The sequence below is a fragment of the Populus trichocarpa genome, chromosome 3 (genome assembly GCF_000002775.5).
Source record: "Populus trichocarpa isolate Nisqually-1 chromosome 3, P.trichocarpa_v4.1, whole genome shotgun sequence".
Taxonomy (NCBI): Eukaryota; Viridiplantae; Streptophyta; class Magnoliopsida; order Malpighiales; family Salicaceae; genus Populus; species Populus trichocarpa.
In genome coordinates this window covers 14,616,567-14,641,529 of record NC_037287.2, presented here as the reverse complement: position 1 = coordinate 14,641,529, position 24,963 = coordinate 14,616,567, and the positions used below count along the sequence as shown (strand labels likewise).

Sequence of the window (24,963 nt, the reverse complement as noted above, 5' to 3'; positions counted from 1 at the left end):
GGTCGCTGGATTCAAGTCTTTCTAAAGTCAAATAATTTACAGAGGGATACGGTTAATATAAAAAAATGTAATTTTATTATTATAAAAAATAGCACATTCTCATGAAATTTAAACAAATATAAAAATGGAATATGACAAAATGAAATCTTCAACGTAGAGACTTCCCAATAAATTTTCTTATAGTCAATGAACACTTGATAAAATGGTCAGATGTTCTTATTTTTTTTTCCCTCTCTCTTTTTATGCTTGAATTCCAGTCTTGTGATGAGTTAGTCAATATTAATTTTTATGAGTAATTTTCATGTCACCCAAGCTGTAACTCCTACAAAATTATTATATTATACTACATATTTAAAAGAATTAAAGGTTTTTATAATTTATACAAAGTAATAAAATAAATTAATATATTTATTTAATTCAAATAATAGCTCAGTTGGTTAGTAAGTTTGATTTGCTGTTGAAATGTCAAATGCCAGGTCTAATCCTTTTTAATTATTCTTTTTTGGGTTTTTTAACACTCCAAAAATCTTTTTACTAGATTCTCTTAATTTTAAGTTTTAAAATGGTTTTTAAATATTATTATAATTTTTTATTTGAATCTTAATATTTGTTTTTCAATTCCTATGTATATGATATGAAATTAATAATATCAATAATAAATTATTCATTAAAATTTGATTAAAATTATTTTTTTACTTTCAAAGTTTTTAAATACATTTTCGACATGATTTTACCATGTTTATGCTTTTTTTCTTTAATCTTTCAATTACACATGAAATATGAATATACTATTTTAATTTTTTTTTGTTAACTTACCTTAATAATTATAAAATATTTTTTTTAAACAATAATTATAGTTAAAAATCTTGTGTTTGCTAAGATAAATAAGAGATACGTTAATAAAAAAAAATTAACTTAATTGAATTTTTTTCAAAACAACTATTTTTTTAAGATAATAATAATGCCAAAAAATTCACTAAAATTTGAACTTTTCTTACTTGTTTCCTCGCAACACAGTGAAGACGGACAAACTACTAAGATGTATGTACCATTGTATTAGTTAAGAAATATTTTTAAACTAGTTTACACATTAATTAAGGTATTTTGCATATGCTTGGAGAATCTATAAAAGTGCTGACGTGTAAGAAGCCCAGCAGAAGTGGACCATAAAAGCAATTAAGCAATGCAATATGCAGCCTTGCAGTGCCGCACTCATTTTTAATCTTCTCGTCTCTTCACTTTCACCGCAAAACCAACCCAACAAAAGCTCTCTCCTTTCTTAGCTATCGCTCTCTCAAAAATTTCTCCTTTTTGATACTCTTCAATCCATCAAAACCTGCCACTATTATTACCTTAATCTAATCACTGCGAGCCCTAGAATTCCTTTTGTTTTCTCTTGCTCTTCAAGGTAAAAATTCTGTCTTTTATGTGAACAAGTGCATTCTTTTATAAGGTTTTTTTTGGTTCATTTGATGCCTTGATCGTGTTACTGGTCTTTTGTCGCGAAAACCTTTTTTGTTTTATTGTTTTTCTAATATAGTGTTAGAAATGTAATGGGAATCAATGACTATTGTGTTTGTTGAATGGTGAATTGGGTATTGTGAAACTAAGGAGAAGTGGAGGATTTTATTTTTTATGCCAAAATTCTCTTTTTTTTTTCGTTTCTGATTTACGTGAAGGGATTTTGTTATTGATACTTAGTTGGATAAGCTAATCTGGGTTCTGTTTATCCTGAGATGATATGCAGTGAAGTAGATGCCTCGAGCGTTTTCTGATTTTTGAATATTGAATATGTATGTGAATTTGAAATGGACAGCAAAGTTTTCAAAATAAGTGTATCATGTAAACTTATTGGAAGTACGCTCATGAACTTTTTTGTGTTTTGGTTACTGAAAATATAAGTGGTGAAGTTGAAAAGGGGCATTATGTGAAACTATTGAATGTATGAGATATGTCTTTATTTTTGGTTCCAATATGACCTGCAATGGCTAAAATTTAGTATTTTTGGTTCCAATATGACCTGCAATGGCTAAAATTTAGAAGGTGCATAGATGTTACCTTGAAGAACCATGTGAAACAATGTGAGTGAATTTATTTTGGAGCTGCAATGCACTTTGAGTCTGGCTGAATAAGTTCTGTATAACTAACTTTCCCGATGTTTTACATTTGGTTGACATGTAATTTGTTTGTGTTCATAATTTTCTCTCTGGATGCTTGATTCCTATTCGTGTTGACTTTATAAGTTGTAATTGAAAGGATGGATGTGGGTTGTTGCAGGCATGACGCTGGTTTCCCAGGCTGGTCCATCATACTGTATACCTACTGATATAAGCCGCTGTAAAACTGCACAAAATGTGGTTATTGGTATGGCTAGTAACATTGATGCATCTAAGCTGAAGGAAACACCCGCCAGATTCTCTTCATTATCATGTAATTCTAGCAAGACACCTAAGATTCTGAGTTCAGAGAGTCTGTCCGTAGGAATGAAAAGAGGGCATCAATTTGTTGTCGCCGCAAGCCCTCCTACAGAAGATGCTGTCGTTGCCACAGAACCACTAACGAAAGAGGATCTTATTAGATACCTTGCCTCTGGTTGCAAGCCTAAGGAAAATTGGAGGTAAATTTTCAGTTCCTGATCATAGTTGGATTAGGGTGGTATCGTCTTCTTGCTGGAGACCTTGTCACTGATTGCATCCCCGAGGAAAAATGGTATATTGTTAAAATCATGCATATGGATAAAAGACTCTTCTTTGGCCCATTCCACCGTTCCTAAATTCTGCAAATCGTAGTGGTTCCTGAATTCTTGCAATTCAAATACTCTGACACAAATCATGTTTGTATCTACCAAAGGTCAATTATGATCGAACATATAGTGGGAAGGTTTTGTTGTGCTTGTACCCTTCTGACTAGTCTATCTCATACTGTAGTGCTTCGTATGCTTTTCAAGTTGTAAGTCCAAGCACCTTCTGTTAAAGAAGAGTTCTTCCTTCGTCCTTGCTAACAACCTCGTTTATATCCCATTTCATTTTGTTTTCATTGATACTCAATTCTATCGGGGTCTTTATATTTGATTTCTTGTTTTACCTGTACCCAAGGTATTTGCTTGTTTACATGTGTTACTTTTGCAGAATAGGTACAGAACATGAGAAGTTTGGTTTTGAGATTGGAACTTTGCGCCCTATGAAATATGAACAGATTGCAGAGTTGCTTCATGGTATTGCTGAGAGATTTGACTGGGACAAAATAATGGAAGGTGACACCATCATAGGACTTAAACAGGTAAAATGGTCATCATGTTTATCTTCATTGCTTTTCCATAGCTGATTGCATCTCATTCTTATGCATATCATATACTTTGTTCTGGACTTCTTTTCTACTGTTTATATACAAGCTAGATGCATCTCTTACAATGGAATTCTTTGTGCTGCTTTCTCAAACGGCACGTGAGTTGTTGATTATGTGCTTTTAATTATTGTGCCCAGGAGAAGCAAAGCATATCATTAGAGCCTGGTGGTCAGTTTGAGCTCAGTGGAGCACCTGTAGAAACTTTGCATCAAACTTGTGCAGAAGTTAATTCACACCTTTATCAGGTAAATTGAGATCGTTATACTTTTTTAGCATTTGCATGACTTGTGTTGAGGTTAATTCAACTTCTAGGTTTGTTGTGGTATAGGACAAGTGTCTTTTTTCCAAATGACGTCTGAGAAACATCTAAATGATCTGTTTCCATAAAAAAATATGTTTTTCTTCATGTTTTGCCAAAAAAAGGTATATGTGCATAGTTCTGTGGTCTACCTGATTCCAGTTCACCGTCCAAAACATATCGGATCAGATTATTCATTTTTATGCTTCAAATCCTTTTCTCTCTAGAATTTTTCATTCCTTTACATCAACTCTTTATGTTTATCTTATAACTTTCTCGAATTAATTTTGGGTCGATCTTGACTTGGATTCTATTAATTGTTGGCATTATAATTTTATTATTGTATGAATGAATATGATATTGCTTGGTGGTACTTATCTCTTTTCAAATGCCTAATGAAACGCCTGCACACACACAATACATCCTATTGAGCTTGACTTATGTTAATTTCTCCAGGTGAAAGCTGTTGCAGAGGAAATGGGAATTGGATTCTTAGGAATTGGCTTCCAGCCTAAATGGGTACTCAAAGACATACCTATTATGCCCAAGGTATAATCATTCAATCAATTTATACTTTCTTTTATCCAATTAACTTACATGGAAATATAAAATGGATAATTGAGGAAAGTAAAAGGTAATAGTTGTCACAGAATTAGCTTGAACATGCTTTTCATATAAGACAAATGTGCCCTTATAAACTTTTTAAGTGAGTTTTTGCGTCACTAACAAAAGGGATGGAATAAATAAAATTATGATCATATGGATTTATATTCATGGTTTTTATATTGTTTCATTGGTTTCCTGTTTGCCTTTTGCATGTCGAACCTTCATAGAAGGGATGGATCTAGGACTATTCAGATAGGGGGGAGGGGGTGAAAATTCCTTTCCCTATGAAAAAGTAGAGGAAAAAAAGTACTTAGATATGTCAACTCATTATCTTTTGTAAGACACAAAATAAATTAAACGTCTTTAAGGATTCAAACTAAAATTTTGTAAGAAAAGAGGACCAAATGGGTCGTCTTCTAATAAGGAAAGCTAATTTTCTATCTTTGGAGGGTTAAAATTATTGATGAAAAAGGCTTTCAAGGGAAAACAGTTATATTTTTCAGGGATTAAATGAAAATTTTCTATACAACAGAACCTAATATGCTGTATTAGCAGGGGGGAGGGGCAGGGCAACCCCTGGTCCCCCATGGATTTGTCCTTCCTTCACAGTATGCTACAAATGCTTCCTTCTTTGTTAAATATGGCAGATTGTGTCTCTGAGCTTTCACATATCTATGCCAATCTCTTGGGAATTGTTTAGTTTTGTGGCTTTAAGCTGACTATTCAGCCAACTACACCCCCCTAGTATTTTCTTGCTATAAGCTATCTAAAGTTGTATATGTAGACTGATTTAAATGTTCATGTCAAGAGGAAAGAGCCTCTAGAAATTTGCGGACTGCTTTAAGTATTGGATTTGTCAAAGGATCCTTTCCAATCTATCATGTGAGTCTGTGACACACCATCAGTGATATTTAATATATGTTTATTATCCCTGCAGTACTAGGCCTTTCAATTAATCCCTTTTTTAATACTTCTCCTTACTTCCTTTTTTTTGTGCTATTTATAATCATGGTTGTCTTTGTAAATTTTAATTGCATGTCTACTGACATGTATTTTGTCTCAGGGAAGATATGATATCATGAGGAATTACATGCCCAAAGTTGGCTCACTAGGACTTGATATGATGTTTAGGACTTGCACTGTTCAGGTCAGATGAATTTTGCTTTTTCAATGGTTTAGTCATTTTGAAGCAAAATTTTGCCTGGTGGCTAATTTTGTAGCTCAAACTTCCTTTTTTGTATTTAGCGAATTTTTCTCCTAATGCATATTGATAACTTTTATTTATATTAAAAATTGACTTTCAATAGGTTAACCTGGACTTCAGTTCCGAGGCTGACATGATAAGAAAATTTCGTGCTGGCCTTGCTTTGCAGCCGGTGAGAAACTTTTCTATATTCCTTCTTTTTTTTTCACTGCAAAATTTTCTGATTTGTTATTTTTTGAAAATAAACAGATAGCAACAGCTCTATTTGCAAACTCACCTTTCACTGATGGAAAACCAAATGGCTATCTCAGCAAGAGAAGGTTTCTAAACGTAATTGTACTGTTGTACTTAATATGAAATTTGTTTCCCATGGGCTTCCAGTGACTTTTCTTTACCTGAGCAGCCATATCTGGACTGATACTGACAACAACCGTGCTGGGATGCTCCCATTTGTTTTTGATGACAACTTTGGGTAAGTTTAACTTGTTATTTGAGAGGAAAATAACATTTAAGATAATAATTTTTGGGTTGGGGTGGTGGAGGGTGGGTGGATTTGGAAATCCAACTACATAATCTATATTTTTCAAGCCTTTTGTTATTCTGAACATTGTGATGTACAGGAACCTAGATCGCTTCAATTATGAGCACATATGATCATTGTTTGTGTAAATATAGATCTAATGACATGTATAGATTCACTCCTTGCTAGTTTGTTTATGATTAAGAGGAGCCATCATGACTTCCGACTACTGAGTTAAAAAGATTCAAGATGGGTAGCATCAATCCTGTTTCTTTTATCAGTTTGCAGATCAGGTGTAAATAAACATGTGGAATATACCCATTCCTGCATTCAAATACATGCTACATGTATGTTTGAAAGCCTAAGTTCATAATGCTTGCATGAATACTTGCATAAACAAGTGGACAAGCACTTGGTGTACGAAGTTGATTACAAGATGACAATTTTGTTTTATTTTTCCCTTTGCAGGTTTGAGCAGTATGTTGATTATGCTCTTGATGTTCCAATGTATTTCGTGTATCGGAAAGAGAAGTATATTGACTGTACTGGAATGTCATTCCGGGTTTCTATCTATCCTTAATAGTCTTGTAATTTATGGCCTTTGATATTTGCACCAGCTTTTCAGGAATATCATGGGATGATAAGGTATGCTAATTTTTCAAGAAGTAATGGTCATTTTATAATTTTGCAGGACTTTTTGGCAGGAAGACTTCCATGCATTCCTGGTGAATTGCCTACTCTTAATGACTGGGAAAACCATTTGACAACAATATTTCCCGAGGTTAAATTATTTTCATTTTGGTTCTTTTGCTAAAGATACTGTGTTCTGATCCTGACTCATTCGAAGCATATTGCTTACTCATCTCATTCAGGTCAGGTTGAAGAGATACTTAGAGATGAGGGGTGCTGATGGAGGGCCTTGGAGGAGGTTATGTGCATTGCCAGCATTTTGGGTAGTTGGCCCCTTTGATCCTTTTTGTTTTTTTCCATTTTTTGGTTGCATGATTTGTATATTTCTGATGTGACTAGCGAAATTTTTAGATGGAATGAACATTGCTATAAGGAATATGATAGAATCCTAGAACAGTTACAGTAGCAAGGATGTGTAACTTGAAGATATCAATCTTGTACCCATAGCATGTTTCATTGCTTTGTCATCTTGTAGTTTGGCACTGTTTTCATGTTGATATGTTTTTTTTCAAATGTCAGGTAGGGCTGTTATACGATGAAGACTCACTTCAAAGTGTTCTAGACATGACAGCTGACTGGACTTCTGAAGAAAGACAAATGTTAAGGAATAAGGTGACACACTTTTACAACCTATATTAAGTCAATCTCCTTTCAAGTCATAAAATGCCTCAAACAAGACTGAATATAGGCAAAAGACCATTACCCTGTGTAGTCCAATTGTAAAAAAAAGTCTTGGTTGGGTGGGTTGTGTTCCCTGTTGGCATTTCTTCCGTTGGGATATGTTTAGGCTGCCATAGAAGGGTCCACAATATGGTGATCTAATGGACAACGAAAATCTCAAACTTTGCTGAGGACAATGAAAATTTCTAACTTTGCTGAAAATTTCGTTCATGTTTTCTCAATATTCATGAAGCAAGTTCATGAAACCTGACATTGGTAGAGGCATAGGTTTGTGTTTTGATATCTGTCATGGCATTGTATATAGATGAGCATATGTGGTATTAATTAGGATAGGTCTTGCTTGCTATTTAATTTTATCCTACCACACAGTCTGCATGTCTTTCGTAGTCACGACAGTGCATCTGATATCATCTTGTTTGTAGGTTCCAAAGACAGGTCTAAAGACACCATTCCGGGATGGGCTGTTGAGACACGTTGCTGAAGAAGTTCTAAAGCTAGCTAAGGTAAACCCCCCACCCCGAATAATGTTAATTGGTTAAGTCAAACTGCAATATGCTTTTGTTCATGAAGCAGCATATAGCAAAAGATATAACCTAGGGTTCTTCAAGCCCTAAATTCTGAATATCAATAATCTGAATAATCAATCTTTTATGAAAAATAACACACAGTGTTGTTTAAATAGGAGCTCGAACTGACCCAAGAAGGAAACTTAACCATATAAAATTTTGTATAAATCCTAAAATAATTAAAGAAAATTTTTGAACATCTTCTGAGCTGAATCTGGACATGAAAACAAAGCTAGCTGACCCCCTTATAAAACTGGGCTTGGAGACTGCACTTACAAAATTTCAGCCCGATCATAAAAAGCTATGCTTGTTTTCATAAAAAAGGTTGTTTGTTGCGTTTAGACTTCTTCTTGGACTTGTACTTATCTCCGGGACGTCCCGAGTCAGTTCAACTTTAGTAAAATGTTGTTCTCAAAAAAATCACTTGTTCTTCTTCAGGATGGCTTAGAAAGGAGAGGCTTCAAGGAAGTTGGTTTCTTGAACGCAGTGGCTGAGGTGGCCAGCACAGGTAACTTAGTAATATCTACGTGTTTTTGCATGTTTCCCCAGTACTTAGTCTAAAGTTAACCTGCATAAGTTGTTTCTTGATGGTCACGAATATTAATGATCTTATGGCAGGCATAACACCAGCAGAGAAGCTTTTGGAACTTTACCATGGAAAGTGGGGGCAGTCTATAGATCCTGTTTTTGAAGAGCTACTTTACTAAGGTGAATTAGGTTTTTGAATCTCTGCAGCAGTGTCCTGCTATGTAATTCTCTCTGTTTACTTTGGGTGTAAGCCTTGTTCATGTTCTGAACTATTTTTACCTACTGTTACTGATAGTTTGTCTTATGCTGAATAAATTTCAATGTAAATCCTTGGTACGAGGATTCTCGTGAAACTCTCATTGAATACACCCGGATAGTTTGGAGCGAGTGAATATTTTTTTTTACTTCCAGAGTAATAACAAACTAATTGTATGCTTTTCACAAGCATTTATGGTTAAGTTGTTCGCCTTGTGTCATGCATCATCATTGTGATCATCCTTGATGAAAATGGTTAACCCATATGGTTGATCGATTCCATTTTCACAAATTAACCATGTTTTCACTGATCACAATATGCAAATTGGATTGTGAAGGTTGGTGATGGAAATGTGAACAGCATCAAACCTTCAACCTTGCACCTATTCTCGGTTCAAACATTGGTGCATGCAAAATAAACTGACTGCTCATTTTAAGAATGACGCTACCTAGCTTCATCATATGATAAAAAAGTTTCTGCTCTTCAGATACTGTCCCACATTTCCCCAGCTGTAGATCCTTCAATGCCATGCTCTTCTAGGAGGTAATTAATTCATGGTCATTTGCTTAACCAGGGTTTACATTCTGTATCGCTAAAATCTTGCGTGATATTTGTTGTGTCTCAGGCCCCCTCTCATGACCGGGCCATGTGGATGCCCACAGGTACCATGTGCTCCCGATACCCACTAGAGATACCCCACCACGTTAACATTTTATTTTATATGTAGCTATCCATGCAATCGTTTTGTTTAGTTTCTCCAGTTTTTTTGCTACCTCTTATCATATACTTGGATAATTACTTGTTGGTACATACATTTTATCTGTTCGGTGTATCCAACCAAGGCAGAGATTTGGAGGGGGTTATGTCAAGTGCACCTGGCTGGATTGAGAGGTGTGAGATTGCTGTGAAGGGAACAGGCAAAGCATAATAGGGTGATAATTTAGATGGGGACTGCTCGTTATCCCTACCACTCTTGATTAGGTGTTGAATGACTCGAGAACGATGCTATAACAGTAGAGTTTTTAGAAGCACATCTCTGAACATTATAAAATCTTATCTCATGTAAGCTATCGTTTTCCCTATCAATTAGCCTGCAAGTGGGAGTGAGATCTATTAAGCTAATTTGCATGCCTATCATGTCTTTAGGTTTGATGGATTGTATACAAAGCCAGTGGTGGGACATTTACTAATTCACTTTTTTTTCTCTTTTGGCTCATTGTGGTTTCCCCCCAAACCCTTTGCAATGAGATTGTGTGTTTGTACATGTGTTTGATAATTTTAAATGCAGTCCAAGCACAGCAACAAACAGGTTGTAGATAGGCATCCACATATGATCTCATTGGGTGAAAGGGAAAAATCATGTATCATATTATAGGAGGAGGGCTGAGCATAGGATTCCAGCATCAAGAAGCCAGCTAGTCCTCGAGGAGGGGTTCGGAGGAGGGCCAGAAAGAATACTTGTTCAAGAAGAGACAGATTGATGACAGGGAAGCCTCATTCCCTACAATAATTGAAGCTTCTTAGCTCTCACTCCTGTGTGAAACCACCTTAGGTTCTATATCACCAATCAGGCACCTAATTTGATCTTAAATCACCAATGAGATCTTAATTCCTTGTGGTCTAACCACCTTGTTTGTCCGAAGTTCCAACATTACCAGACTACCCTCCCTCTTATGTCTATCATGTCATTTCTGTTCGAGTGACCAAGTTGTCTGAAAAAATCTCTAAAAATGGACAGGTTTGTATTGGCCATAGACATCCCATCCGGGGATGTACCTTGTGCAAGGCCTGCCTAGATTACGAGTTATATGAGTTAATTAATTTTTTTTAAATATTAAAAATTATATTGTTTTAAGAAACAAAATTAATTAAATTTTTGACTAGATAAACTAAGTCGTCGTGAGTTAATTTGTTAAGTCGATTATGTTAAATCAAGTGAGAGAGAGAGAGGGCAGTTTTGGAAAGTTAATTGACAGATAGAAAATCAAATGGAGAGTGGGGTTGAAGGAAGCCTATAATGCAACTTGTTATTTCCTCATCGAATCCAGCTCACAACTCATTGTTGGAGTTATTGACATGTTCCCCTCCTAACATGGACACACACACACACACGATATCATTAAATATTTTCTCTATAATCCTCGCTTTCTGATTGGCTAAAATAATATCAAAGTCACCCTCTTAAAATCCCATCCTTCCTTGCACCTACAAAAGCCCTTCACTTCTCCATTCTCCATCGCTCTCCTCTACTCCTTTTCTCTACATTTCCCTTCTTAACATTACCATTGTTAATTATTAATCCAGATGAGAGAAATCCTCCATATTCAAGCTGGTCAATGTGGTAACCAGATTGGTGGCAAGTTCTGGGAGGTTGTGTGTGATGAACATGGGATTGATCCGACGGGGAATTACACTGGCAACTCTCACGTTCAACTTGAGAGGGTCAATGTTTACTACAATGAGGCTAGTGGTGGCCGCTATGTGCCTAGGGCTGTCCTAATGGACCTTGAGCCAGGGACCATGGACAGCTTGAGGACTGGTCCCTATGGGAAAATCTTTAGGCCTGACAATTTTGTTTTCGGCCAAAATGGAGCTGGAAATAACTGGGCCAAGGGACATTACACTGAAGGAGCCGAGCTGATCGATTCTGTTCTTGATGTTGTTCGAAAAGAGGCTGAGAATTGTGATTGCTTACAAGGTATGACTTCCACATCCTCGCATTTGTCGGTAAAATTGTGTTCAGTTTATTCCATGTAATCATTTCTTGGCACATTAACTTTAGTTTCTTGAATTAATTATTGGTGATGTGATTAGGCTTCCAAATCTGTCATTCTTTGGGAGGTGGAACTGGATCAGGAATGGGGACTCTGCTTATATCAAAGATCAGGGAAGAATACCCCGATAGGATGATGTTAACTTTCTCAGTATTTCCCTCTCCTAAGGTTTCTGATACAGTGGTTGAGCCTTACAATGCCACCCTCTCTGTACACCAACTGGTTGAAAATGCTGATGAGTGCATGGTCCTTGACAACGAAGCTCTCTACGATATCTGCTTTCGTACTCTCAAGCTCACCAATCCAAGCTGTAAGTCTACGCCCCAATTGTGCTCTGATATAACATATTGTTGATTCTCTAATATCAATGTATGCGTATGTGTTACAGTTGGTGACCTTAACCATCTTATCTCAACAACCATGAGTGGAGTGACATGTTGCCTTCGATTCCCTGGTCAATTGAACTCCGATCTTCGAAAGCTGGCCGTGAACCTAATCCCCTTCCCGCGTCTCCATTTCTTCATGGTTGGTTTTGCACCATTAACATCCCGTGGCTCGCAACAGTACCGAGCCTTGACCATCCCTGAGCTGACACAACAAATGTGGGATGCTAAAAACATGATGTGTGCAGCTGACCCTCGGCATGGTAGGTACTTAACTGCCTCAGCTATGTTCCGAGGCAAAATGAGTACCAAGGAAGTTGATGAACAAATGATAAATGTGCAAAACAAGAACTCATCATATTTTGTTGAGTGGATTCCTAATAATGTAAAGTCCAGTGTTTGTGACATTCCACCAACTGGGCTAGCAATGTCATCAACATTCATGGGAAATTCTACCTCTATTCAGGAAATGTTTAGACGTGTTTCGGAACAATTTACAGTCATGTTTAGGAGAAAGGCATTTTTGCATTGGTACACTGGGGAAGGAATGGATGAAATGGAGTTTACTGAGGCTGAAAGTAACATGAATGATTTGGTTTCTGAGTATCAACAATATCAAGATGCCGCTGCGGATAATGACGACGAGTATGATGAAGAAGAGATAGTGGAGAACTAAAGGGCTATCTGATCAGGTTGTTGTTTGGCTATGGTTATGGCTGTAATAAGGATGTTTTTTTTTTTTTTTCTTTTTTAACGGAGTTAATTTATGTTTATTGTTTTGGTGGTCACTCATGAGGTCATGTTTGAATAATTGTGATATTGTGAATATTACTATGTATAATTGTTGAGTACAAAAATTGTATTATTGCTTCTTCTTCTTCTTTAATATGGATTGGTTATCATTTGCTATTAGTAATTTTTATTTATATAATATTAATATTATCGAAATTATCTTTTCAAAAATCTCAACTCTAATTGTAATTTGAGGAGGAATTTTAAATAAAATCATCATTCCTCTATCTTTAAAATCTAGAAAATACATGAAAATCACTAGTTTTCAAATGAGATAGGTGTTCATATGTAATTTCACACAATACAAAAGGCTTATTTGATGTTGCGATTAAATCGTTTTTGTTATTTTCTGAATTGTTTTTTTTAAATAATTTTTTTTATTATTTTAATATACCTTTTATGAAAAAACAATTTGAGATGCAATCTCTGTCGTAATCTAAACGGACACGAAGGGCCGTTTGCTCTTAAAGGGAAAAATAAAAGCGAATATTGAATTAAAATATTAGTATTAAATTATTGAGATATGAGAGCACCTTGGGTCCATAGCTCAGTGGTAGAGCATTTGACTGCAGATCAAGAGGTCACCGGTTCGAACCCGGTTGGGCCCTCTTTTAATATTCCTGCCGTCATCTTTTTCTAAGCTTCCTTTTGCATCGGTTTTATCTCTCTCGAGTCTCAACAGATGAACAATTATTAGACCACTTTAACCCAAATTCACCCCATACACACAGGAGGAGGTGAGCCCGGGAGAAGGTCGGCTCCCGAATCACCAACTTTTCTTATGGCCAATCAGGGTTCCTAGTCTGCTATTCTTTTACGGGCCACGGATAACTAGTCTGGTGTTAACCCGACCGGCCTATTGCAATGTGATACACCTCCTCCTCCTCCCATGACACAACAAGGAAAACACAGGCGGGGAAGATGATGGCTAATGTTTTCATGGCGCAGAAGTTCTTTCAATATTATTAAAAAGGGAGACACCAGTCTCAAATAACAAAAAATAAAAAATAAAAAAATGTCGGCATCAAGAGTGACTTTTCGTCGAGCAGCAAAATTAATGTTGAAACCAATAATGTCATATTAGATCAGCTAAGATTTCAAGGGCCGGTGCTGAAATTGAAGGGGACAAGTGGACATATAGAAACCAGGTTAGGTTGTTGAAGAGAATGGTGTTTATCAAGCATTGACGCCTCTTGACGCTGTTGCTTCATGCACATTTGACAGATTTATTTTTTTATTTCTTAAAATTTATTTTTAATATCAATATATCAAATCAATTTATCTAAAAAAACAAGTGAATGATGCTATCCTTTGCTGCTCATTTGACAGATTTTTATTACTGCTCCTGGGAATTTTGCAGGGCTTTGAGACCAATTTAAACACTCTGCCTGCACCACAAATGCAAGCTTGCGCTTGCACTTGCACAACGAAAATCCCACCGACACAATAAAAAGTCATGGCTGAAAAGCAAAAATATTTGATTAAAAAACTTGACATGAATGAACACCAATTCCACCTCTGCTTATGCAGCCACAACCAATGACACTGTACATAAATTACATGGATTGCAATAACATTTTCTATTCACCCTCCAAAAGCAATTTGAAACAGCAGTTGATTCCCTCTACAAACATGTAATCTGTCTCAAGAATGTCTTAATTATTCCTCAAGATTTCTGTATTGGAAATGGTCAGCAGCAGAAGCAAGAGTATCCCTCATATCTGCATGAGTGACAAATATGGCAAACACCCAGCAAACTGACCAAACCTAACCCAGCAAATAATGTTCCAAAATAATTCTTCAAGATGACAACCAATCAATGCATGCAGAAGATTGAGGCAATTTACAGCCTTTTTTTTTTTGCTGTGAGGTCAAAACTCAGAAAAGCCCTGGATCATCCTGACTTGAAATTAAGCTTGTGTTCACCATTGGTGGTCGTCTTAAGGAAAAGAAGAGATTTACTTTGACCCTTGTCCTTGTACTATCAGGCATTTGTGCTCCTTTTATTTTCAAGAGTTGATCCCTCTTTTAGAGCTGCTTGTGCTTCGTTCTCCCTTCCCAGCACAAAAAGAGCTACTGCTTGTAAATAAGATGCAATATGCCAAATAGGGGATATTGCCTGGGCTTGCAGTGCATCATTTAGGGCCTCCTGGGGCAAGTTGGTCATGAGGTAGGATAGACTTCGGCGTGCATGAACGGTTGGGGAAACCATGTTTCCAACATCAATGAACTGCAAATTGATAAACTGTGAGCCCAATTTGGAAATTTTGATGATAACCAATAGAACAATTTGGAACATTTGATTGGATACAGAAATACATTAACCCTACAAAAGAATCCTAGCATTAAGATCTCATTGTTCTGTAATGATAGACTTCTTTTCTAATTTACAATTAAATTCGCTGACGCCCCCCTATACTTATATTCTCCACTTTAATAAAATCACTTATTTAATTCACTTCAACCAATCTCAAAGGTTATTAAGAAAAAACAGAAACAAATTAACCTGGGAATAGAGTTCAGTGGCAGCTATAAAATCTTTGTGCTGGAAAGCAACATCTCCCTTCTTCGTATTTAATGTTTCCTGCTTTTGGTTGGTCCACATCTGGAATGAGAGCTACATGACAGTAAGAAAAAAAAAAGCAGATCATAGGAAGCAATGTTACAGCTGAACCAGTCAGGCATATGACATGCATCCAATAAAGGAGATGAAAACACAGGATGAGTACACTCGGTGGGAGTAAAGAATCAAATGAGTTTTCCCTAGCATCACATAAAACCAATAGGGAAAAAGTGGCAAAAATATACAAACATGAGCATACAAGTACATAGACACTAACTAAATAAATGCTAATGGGGAAACTGTGAGCATCAAGCCAATAACAAGAACCAATCAAGAAATATCAAGACCCAGTACCCGGTACATTCTTGTAATATTGCCATGCTAAAATCAGAAGTAAAGTATTCAAATGTTAAGGTCAAAATGATGCTAGTGTAGCAAAACCTTGAAGCTAGAATGATTTGTCAATTTCTTAGTTTTTAATTCCATGGATTTAGCATAGCAAAAGTGAAAATCAAGATTTTCTTTGGCAGAACTATAGGAAAAACCATGATCTGACACAACAAAAACCAGAATCTTTGAATCTCTAATTAAAGAAACTGATAATAAATGCCCAGATGATTGCATTAATAGCATTCCATTGTTCCATTTTACTATATCAGAAACAAACCTCAGTAGCTGTACCCTCGTCATCTTTATACCCAAGCTTTTCTAAAATCTCATGTATGGCAGTCAAATCCATTCTTAAACAAGCCTCGCCAAGTGGTGAAAGAGGTAATGCTGCAGCACCATCTTGTATCCCCATCAATTCATGAGAAGGAACCTGCAAAACAGTTTACTAAATAATTCCTTTGAAGCATAGAGTGATTCAAACCTTTTAATTCTCACCAGGAAGACAAAAGCATATGGCCTATTATAGTTTGTAAAAGTTCCATGAGATCAGCACCAAAACTCAAAGCAATAGGTCAGAAAACAGACGTTCCAAAAAAAGTGTTAATAGGACCACCAAAGCAAATCTGAAAAGAACTGCTTGTTGCTGGGCCCGACAAGAAGCATTATTTTGACCAAATACCATATTTCCAGATATCAGGTCATGTAATTGAATACTCATTTATGACTAAGAAATTTGCTCATTTTATTTTAATTATAATTGCTTTGAGTAAAATGAAGTTGCTGTATGTGGTAGGATTTGTTTGAGAAACTCAAGGGCTTAAAAAGAATAAATACCCAGATACTTGAGAGTAAGTGAATAGCAACCAACCTCGGTATCCTTCTGAAGAGGAATCAAAGCAGCAACTAAAGACTTTGAATTTGGTCGCTCCCGGGGCTCATATTGTAAACAACGTGAAGCTAACCGCACCAACTCAGTTCCATCATCATTTGTAAATTGGCCTTCCAAGCAAGAATCTGTCAGCATTTGAATATTTCTGTCCCTTATCAAATCCAGTGCCTGAAATAAGTTTTGAACCAAAATATTAGATGCCAATTATGTGATACTCCAAATGTTGTGATGGATAAAGACAACACAGTTAAAATAAATTTTACTTTATTGTTCAAATATTTCAGGAATGTATGGAAATCTATTAAGAAAAAAAATGAATAACAGAATAACTATGTCTGGTCGCTACAGCCACAGCTTTTATCCCAGGCAACGGTCCCAGATTATTTTGTGATTCCAGTGAGAAAATGGAGCTTTTGGGATGCACAGCATAATAAATGAAGAAATTTAAAATAAAACTCACTAGCAGATGCTTGATATTTCAGTATCAAAATAATCCTATTGAGGACGGAACTTACATGGCTGGGAGGAATATGTTTCCCACTAAGAAGGTCCAGCAAAAGGGTGCCAAAGCTATAAATTACACTTTCTGGTATTACCCTTCCTACAGAATGAATGAATAATTTAAGTTATAAAGGAGATAAAATAATCAAGAAACCATGAGCATGATAGCTGATTAGGCAAATATTCGACGAGCATAAATCGTGTTAAGAACTTTAATAGGATTAAATTGAAACAACAATTCCACATGCCATGTGTACAAAGATCAGGGTGAAGATTAGATGCGCAATAACATTTAGCTTGTTTCAGAGAATTAGATACCCGTCCTCAGATACTCAGGAGGAGTAAACGCCAAGTTTGTACTGTAACTCTTTCCATCTCTCCTGTTCTTCATCAGACCAAAGCATGAAAGTCTAGGGTTGCCCTCCTAATAAATAGAATGATAAGATGAACATGAACTCTGTTAAATCCTAACACTGATACGGAACACATTAAAAGATAATGACATACTTACATCATCAAAGACAATTCTATAAGCATTCAGATCATGGTACAGAGCACGTCCCTTGCTGGTACAATATTCTAGAGCTTGCGCAAGATGGAGAGCCACTCTAAGTCGCATTGCCCATTTCATTGGTTTTGTTTCCCCTGAAGAAACCATCGGGCCAGCATTGATTTGTAAGGAAAAAAAAATAGAAATTAAACAACAAGGCTGCTCCCTGGTATTGTTGTTAGGTGTATTAATTCCAAACACACAACCAGGAGCTCAAGCAACAGTAATGGTGACAAAAACAAGAGCGAATCTTTTGCGTTGCAAAATCTGTAACAGTAGAAAAATTACTGTTTGTAACCAGGAATAATGATATAACAGAAAGGTGCTGCATTTCCTCCATAATCTACTACATGCACACACAAAGAGACATAAATTTCCAATAATAGGTATTCTAATTGCTCAATATGAAAGAATACATAATGCGAGCTTGGAAATAGAAGAAAGAAGCTGACAATATCCACTAGATGCTAAAGCAAACGAAAGGGCACCAGAGACAGACTTACAATGGAATAAGTGTTTGGCTAATGTATCATTGGGCATAAACTCTGCAACAAGTAACCTCTCATCCCCTTCACCACAACAGCCAAGTAAATTTGCCAACCTATGGTTCCGGAGCTGACCAACAGCTCTTGCTTCTTCCTAAATTCACAGAACATTGCAGTTAAGGGACAGCATTATCATGCTAGTGGCAGTTGTATACAGTAGATGGAAAAGGCATGACTTCTGTGAACATGGTATTTGGTAAAGAGAAACAATATGCTTCACTTACCAAAAACTGCCTGGCATCAGGCCAAGCTGATCTATTAAACCGTTTCACAGCAACCCTCCTCTGATTCTCAAGCTTCCCCTTATAAACCACATTTGGAGCCTTTTCCCCATGTTCAGAAACTATATTTTCTACAGAAAACCCTGATGTCGCCATCCTTAGGGTTTCGATGTTGTATTCACGAAATGCAGGCAAATCGTCAAGTTCACTCTTCTCTTCATTAACTACAAAGACCGAACAAACCAACGATCAAAATGACACCAAATAAATAAACTAACAAAAACCACCCATTCCACTTACCCTCATTGCGGTCCTCGGGAACTGATCCATTATAGTCAGAGCTCCAACAACACTTAGAAAGCTTCGAACACTCGCAGCCCATCCCAATACCACAATTTGAAAGCAAAGGACTAATTAAATCAAATCTTCAAGGCCCAATTTTTCTCTAGCTCAAACACTCCATTATCTTCAGTAGACTTAGCCTTTCTTCAAATTTTACAATATCTCAATGGCAATCGTGTATATATATATATACTCACTGCAATAAGAATAGAAAAATTTGCCCTCAAATACTTTTTTTTAGAACAACCCAATTAACCAATGGCAATAACAGTACTATTCAAACATTTGATTCTACAACAACCCGAAGCTACAAAAATCAAAATAAGAATCTTGAATTGTCACATCATCAGTTCTCTAAATAAATATATAAAAAGAGCAAATCCTAATACTTACAGAAAAACATCATTTTCTTCAAGTACAAACTCTTCTTTTCCCTATGAATCTAAACTCCCACAAAAGCTATGCAAAAAGGTAAGCAAAAAAGAGCGATTTCTAGATGCTGATTTATTTCTTTTTCCTAAGCTATCTGAACAACCAAACAAGGGAAATCATAAAAAAAAGAGGAAAGAAAAACCCTTTAGTCCACCAACAATCAAGCCAACAAAACTTCACCTCTCACTCACTCTCTCTCTCTATCCCTGCATCAGCTCAAGTGGTTCACTTTATTACAAAAAAATAATAATCAAACCCACAAAACTTCACACAAAAAACAAAAAGAAAGAGAACAAAAGAGAGAGTCTTGAACCTGAATAGAGGGAAGTGAAGAGAAGACTTGAGCTTTAACAAATTTCAAGAGAAAAGAAAACAAGAAGGGGGTCTTTTTATTACAAGGTTTATGTGTGTTTTTTGTAGTTTGTGTTTGGCAATGCAAGAAAATAGATGGAACTTGGCTTTTTGTGAAGTTGGGTTTTAATGTTTTTTTGAGTTTCTGAATCCGAGAGAGATCCTTCAGTTCCTTTCTTTCTTTCTATGCAAGAGAATAAGAATTTTGAGGGCTTTGAGATTTGGATTAATATATCAAATTTTTATTTAAGACTACTATATACTTAGTTTAGTATATATTTATAGAGAGAGGGAGGGGGGGATATAGAGATATGCGTGAGAGCCTGAGAGGTTTCTCTGTCTTTGCTGGGTGTTTTTGGATGTGTTACTGTCTTGTCTTGTTTTTATTATCTATCTATATTTTTTTCTCAATTTCCACCGACATGACACTCACTTTTCTCATTTTTCTACGAGTAAGCTCCCATTATCAATCTGCCCACCTGTACTGTTTACTTAGATCAGCTATAGGAGACCATCTATTCAGATCTTGGAAGTAATAAACTTGTAAGAAATTCACAAGGTTTTGTGGAGAGAAGTCACTTTTAACCATGGTTCCTTGCACACTCTCTAACATGTTGGGTTGTTAAGTTGCTAGGTTACGGAAAAAGAGAGACAGAGAAATACTAGTTTTGGTGGGAATGGTTTCTGCTTTCCAATCAACTGTAAAAGTGGGACTTGTCTCCAAACATCACTAACTAAAAAAACTGGGACCTTGAACAAAAGAGATACGGCCATTCCTTTTTTTGTTATCCTTCTGTTTTTGTTTTTATCGTTTGTTTGATGATTCATTTATGATATGCAATTACAATATGACTATAATTGTTATAACCTTGTTTTGATGGGGGTGGTGTTTGCGACAGTTGTAACATTTGTTTTTTTTTTAAGTTATTTTTTGGAAATGCATCAAAATAATTATTTTTATTTTTAAAATTTTATTTTTAATTAATATCAGTACATCAAAACAATAAAAAACCACACACAAAATTAATTTAAAAAAAATCAATTTTTTTAAAAACTCTGATTGAAACATAGGGCCAAACACCCCGGATCACATAATAAATTAAATTCAATTGATAATCTATTACATTTTTTACGTTTCGAATAGAATATTAAACTATATAATTGAATTTAATTACTCTCTTTAGCATATATGTGAAAATGAATTAAACTAAACAATTTTTATATAAAATATAAGACCCTTATATTTATTTAAAATGAATAAATTATAAATGTTTTAAATAAGATATAAATAAATATATCTCATATAATTGTTTATTAAACATTTATTGATAAAAATTAAAAAATATATATATTTGCACCCTTTCACCCATCAATCAACCATCATCCATGCATTACTAAAAAAAAAAACTCATCATCCACACATAATTGGCTGAACAAAACCATAAAAGAAGGAAAGATTCCAGCAAAAACAAAAGAAAGAAAAGAGGAAAGGAGAGATTAATAACATACTTTATGATAACAATGGATAGATGACAAGTAGAGAAATCAGTCATATTGTACCACCAAGGATTTTCTGAAAGAAAAAAAAGAGGTTTATACAACTCATATTTTAGAAGTGTGGTTGTAGTTATTTTTTAAAGTGTTTTTTACTTAAAAATATATCAAAATAATGTTTTTTTTATTTTTTTAAAATTATTTTTGAAATCAGCGTATCAAAATGATCTAAAAACACTAAAAAAAATTAATTTGAAGTAAAGAAAAAAATTAAATTAAATTAAATTTTTTCATAAACGCTTTTGAAACGCAAAAATAAACAGGAAGTATGGTATCTTATCTTATTCACTTTTAAACCTCTTTTTATAAACTTTTTTATAAACTAAATTCCATTTGAAACTCAAACTAATATCTTAAAAGAGTTACAAATATAAGAGTTTATTTAACTATTTAACTCTAATTGAATTCAATTCATGGAAGAAGTATACTACCATGTATCCTGGCTAATGTTGCTAAATTCGGTTTCTGAACTAATAACTAGGTTGCTTGTGCTTGTCAACGAAATGAATTAATCATGGAGAAAAGCTTAATGATCATCATCCCAAATGTGCCATCTCCTCTCTATGAATCCATTGCAAATGGCAAAGCTTTCATAATCACAGCAGCAGAAGATGGGGTACAAATTAATAGATTGCCATGATTGAAGAAACAAGAGGGCTCTGTTTTCTGGACTTCCTCGTGGATGCTATTCAAATATTAGAGCACCACTTTTCAGCCCTGGTTTTGTCCTTTAATTTTTAAATTGAACTCCAAATACTAAAATTGCTTTTTATTATAGTTTTAGGTGTCGTCATCAGAGCTTCGACGATTATCAGTAACAAGCACACATGTATGATTGAAGCAACAAGAATATTTAACTTGTGAATGCCATTTACACAAGTAGTAGGTCTAGAAATGGAACATTCTAAAGTGGACATTTAACTCTTTAGGTTGCATTGGGAGTCAATAATGCTTCCACAGCCAACTTTTCTTTATAAGAATAGTATTGATCGTACCCCCAAAGACTTTCCAAGATCAATTTTCAAACCTTTCAGCAATTGAATCTATAGAATTTATCAATTATTTAATAAATGGGATTTTTAAAAATAATTTAAAAAGAAGATGTATGCACCAGAGAGAGGGGGGGGGGGGGGGGATTACCTCAACTTAATTGTAAATGCATTTGCCATGAGATTACTTACCCGATTAATCATAGTTGTTGACAGGGAAGTGGATTCCTGCCTAAATTGTTCAATTTTCATTTTATTAAAGCATTGAGTACCGACAAACATGATTATGAGAAAGCTTTCTCCCAAATCACCCATGATTAAGGATCTGGATTAGGACAGCATCATCCTAATTCCGAGAAACTCACCAACCTCAACTCATGAGGCTTGAGTCTAATTCACCGTATTTTTAAAATTTTTGAATTTTTTTTATTAAAAATAATTTTTTTATGTTTTCAGATAGTTTTAGTGTGCTAATGTCAAAAAATTTTAAAAAATATATAAAAATATTATTTTAGTATATTTCAAAAAAAAAACATTTTCAATTACCACCACTAAAATAATTCCAAATAAACCTTAAATTTCACCTACCCAAACCCAAGTCATAAAAATAATGGGTTTAGGTTAGGCTAGTTAAAGCCACTAAATTGATGATTCGAACTCAATTTTTTTTTTTTGGGAGAGATCCACCACCCTCAAACCCACTCCATCATGGTGGGATTGGGTTAGTTTAGCGCGGGCCCACCACATTGGTGGCTTAGGCTAAGGCTAGGTGGCGGGGGAACTCATCTTCCCCCATTGCAATATATCTAAATCTAGTGGCGGAGTCAACTCGTGCTTATCAACTATTTACAAGGTTGATGTTGAGTGTTTAATGCTAACATGACCTTTTTATTACCATGAAACTCATGGAACGGTGTTAAAGCATGCTCGTGTCGGAGTTTAACCCGTCTAAATATCTTATTTCACATTTCACATTTGTCATTTTTATTTATTAATTTTTATACAGAGTTTTCAAGACAACATTAATTCTCATTAATTATATCTGTGCTAAATTTAGCATGAGAGGTTCCTAAACTACATAAAAAAACTTGTTTTTCCAAGAGATCGATCATGGGTCGCTGATCAAGTTATTCGTCTTCAACCCCCAATTAAGCTTATAAACCAGTTGTGAAAGGTACTTCAGAATCCTTAGTTTGCTTAAGACTTCACCAACTACAAAGAAGAAATACTAAAATACAGTACCATCCAATTATTCACCCATAACAACGAAATCTCTAGCTGTTTAATGTGGACAATATTTGAGTCCAAGTTGATTCTCTTGGCAATTTAAGCAGTGCTTCTCATGCCCGCGACGATATGCTTTTCTTTGGCTAGTCAATGCATGCAACATTTTTAATTGGGGTGGATAATTCAACAACTTCAGCAGTGCATCTCATGTCCGTGATGTTTGAAAGTGTGGTAGTCATTATTTTTTAAAATATATTTTACTTAAAAATATATCAAAATATTTTTTAATTATTTTTTATATTAACATATATATTAAAATTAATAATATAAAAATATAAAAAAATAATTTTTAAAAAAATGTCCTTGGAACGCAATTCCGAACGGCTCCTAAATCAAAATCTAGCTAGATCGAATATTGATTTTAAAAAATAAATAAATAAATAATTTAAAATAGAATTTGAACTTTGATGATTCTTTTGTTAAAAGGTTCTACAGGATATTTAATGGGTGAATTGAATTCATTGATACAATAGGTTGATTTATGATTCGGTGGTAACTCAAGATATTAATCATATAAAATCTCATTAAATAATATTTTTGTAAAACTCTTCTGGAAACTATATTCCAAGCAGTTGATATCAAATAATTATATGGAGTAATAAGTTTGTTGAAACATCTGGCACCTAAAATATCACAAGCTTTTCTGCACCAATCTTTTCGCGAGACTGAGAATTTTGCTTGGCACGAACAGGATATAATACTGATAATCATTAGCTAATCAAACATGAAGGGAATCGACTATGAAAACAAGATCAAGCCAATCTCAGGAACCCTAATTAAGATGCTTTAACCCTCCCATGAGTCCCATCACTATCTCTCTTTTATTTTCATCATCATCTTCATTCCAGCTATGTAATCATGCCTGACTGCCATTATCAAAGCTAGCTAGCTGCTAGTTGTTGGGCCATTGACCTACAAATCATAAAAACAAGAATATATGGAGGTGCTAAAAGTTTCACTGTCCAACTGGAATGTGAATCAAGAAAAGACAAGAGGCTTTGGCCACAAACTTCGTGACAGCATTTCAAATCTACTGTTGAAGTTTCTAATTCAAAACTCCGCAAATCTCTGCAGCTTAATTCCCGTGTTTTGGTGCAATGAATTGAAATGTGGATATTGTTGATTCTGTTTATTCACTGAACAGGTTTCATGTGAAAATAAAAAAAGTGTATAATTAATTTGTTATGAAAATATATATTAAATTATAAATTATAGAAAGAATTATTAATGTTAATTAACCGCTAAAGCCGAAAGATGATATTCACGGTAAGAAGCGAAGTATAGATGCACATGTGAATATTTAATCTTATTATATGAATAAATTTTTAATTTTTTTATTTAATTGTGTAGCAATAAAAATAGATATTTGTAAAAAAATAAATGATTTAAAATCCAAAAAATATATTTTTTAGTCAAAATTTCTCTTTTCTTATTTTTTCAATTCATTAAAAAATATGGATTTTATTATTAAAGTTTTTTTAAATTACCGATTAGATTTATTAAAATCAAAATTTGAATCACATAGCAAGAAATGCTAATTGAAACACTTTTATTAAATCAGAATTTAGAACCATACAATATCAAGATATAAAATTAGACTATAGATTTTTGTATGAATAAAAAGGTCTAACATAAATAGTATTTTTTTATATACATTTAATGAATGTTAATTTGGTATATTTTGAGATCAATTGTTGCTTTAAAGT

At 34.7% G+C, this 24,963-nt stretch overlaps 3 protein-coding genes and 1 non-coding gene across 6 annotated transcripts; 3 read left to right on the top strand and 1 right to left on the bottom strand.

The window, feature by feature from the left end:
* Positions 1-1,187: 1,187 nt before the first annotated feature.
* Positions 1,188-8,896, top strand: LOC7458171 (glutamate--cysteine ligase, chloroplastic). Its single transcript, XM_024596911.2, has 16 exons — positions 1,188-1,408; positions 2,278-2,617; positions 3,129-3,279; positions 3,483-3,590; positions 4,100-4,192; positions 5,313-5,396; positions 5,557-5,625; positions 5,703-5,773; positions 5,857-5,925; positions 6,442-6,535; positions 6,665-6,754; positions 6,846-6,926; positions 7,183-7,275; positions 7,767-7,847; positions 8,349-8,418; positions 8,529-8,896. The coding sequence occupies exons 2-16, from the start codon at positions 2,280-2,282 to the stop codon at positions 8,615-8,617; spliced, it is 1,581 nt and encodes a 526-aa protein (XP_024452679.2). The 5' UTR covers positions 1,188-1,408; positions 2,278-2,279; the 3' UTR covers positions 8,618-8,896.
* Positions 8,897-10,720: 1,824 nt separating this feature from the next.
* On the top strand, positions 10,721-12,763 carry LOC7465861 (tubulin beta chain). Its single transcript, XM_002304456.3, has 3 exons — positions 10,721-11,392; positions 11,509-11,778; positions 11,857-12,763. Exons 1-3 carry the CDS (start codon positions 10,999-11,001, stop codon positions 12,525-12,527), a joined length of 1,335 nt encoding a protein of 444 aa, XP_002304492.1. The 5' UTR covers positions 10,721-10,998; the 3' UTR covers positions 12,528-12,763.
* Positions 12,764-13,179: 416 nt separating this feature from the next.
* TRNAC-GCA (transfer RNA cysteine (anticodon GCA)) lies at positions 13,180-13,251 on the top strand. The gene has a single exon. It is a non-coding gene; the product is annotated as a tRNA-Cys (tRNA).
* An 849-nt stretch (positions 13,252-14,100) lies between these two features.
* Positions 14,101-19,790, bottom strand: LOC7465860 (serine/threonine-protein kinase BSK7). Of its 3 annotated transcripts, none has more exons than XM_024598030.2 (11): positions 19,390-19,790; positions 18,603-18,840; positions 18,306-18,526; positions 18,040-18,175; positions 17,498-17,631; positions 17,305-17,410; positions 17,001-17,086; positions 16,465-16,653; positions 15,874-16,026; positions 15,150-15,248; positions 14,101-14,873 (listed from the first exon to the last, which is right to left on the bottom strand). In XM_024598030.2, the coding sequence occupies exons 2-11, from the start codon at positions 18,682-18,684 to the stop codon at positions 14,628-14,630; spliced, it is 1,452 nt and encodes a 483-aa protein (XP_024453798.2). In that variant the 5' UTR covers positions 18,685-18,840; positions 19,390-19,790; the 3' UTR covers positions 14,101-14,627. The 3 variants fall into 3 exon arrangements, with proteins under 3 accessions (XP_024453798.2, XP_002303586.3, XP_024453797.2); XM_002303550.4 differs by having other exon boundaries at positions 15,150-15,260; positions 19,390-19,788; XM_024598029.2 differs by lacking the exon at positions 19,390-19,790 and adding an exon at positions 19,038-19,257 and having other exon boundaries at positions 15,150-15,260.
* Between the last annotated feature and the right edge of the window lie 5,173 nt (positions 19,791-24,963).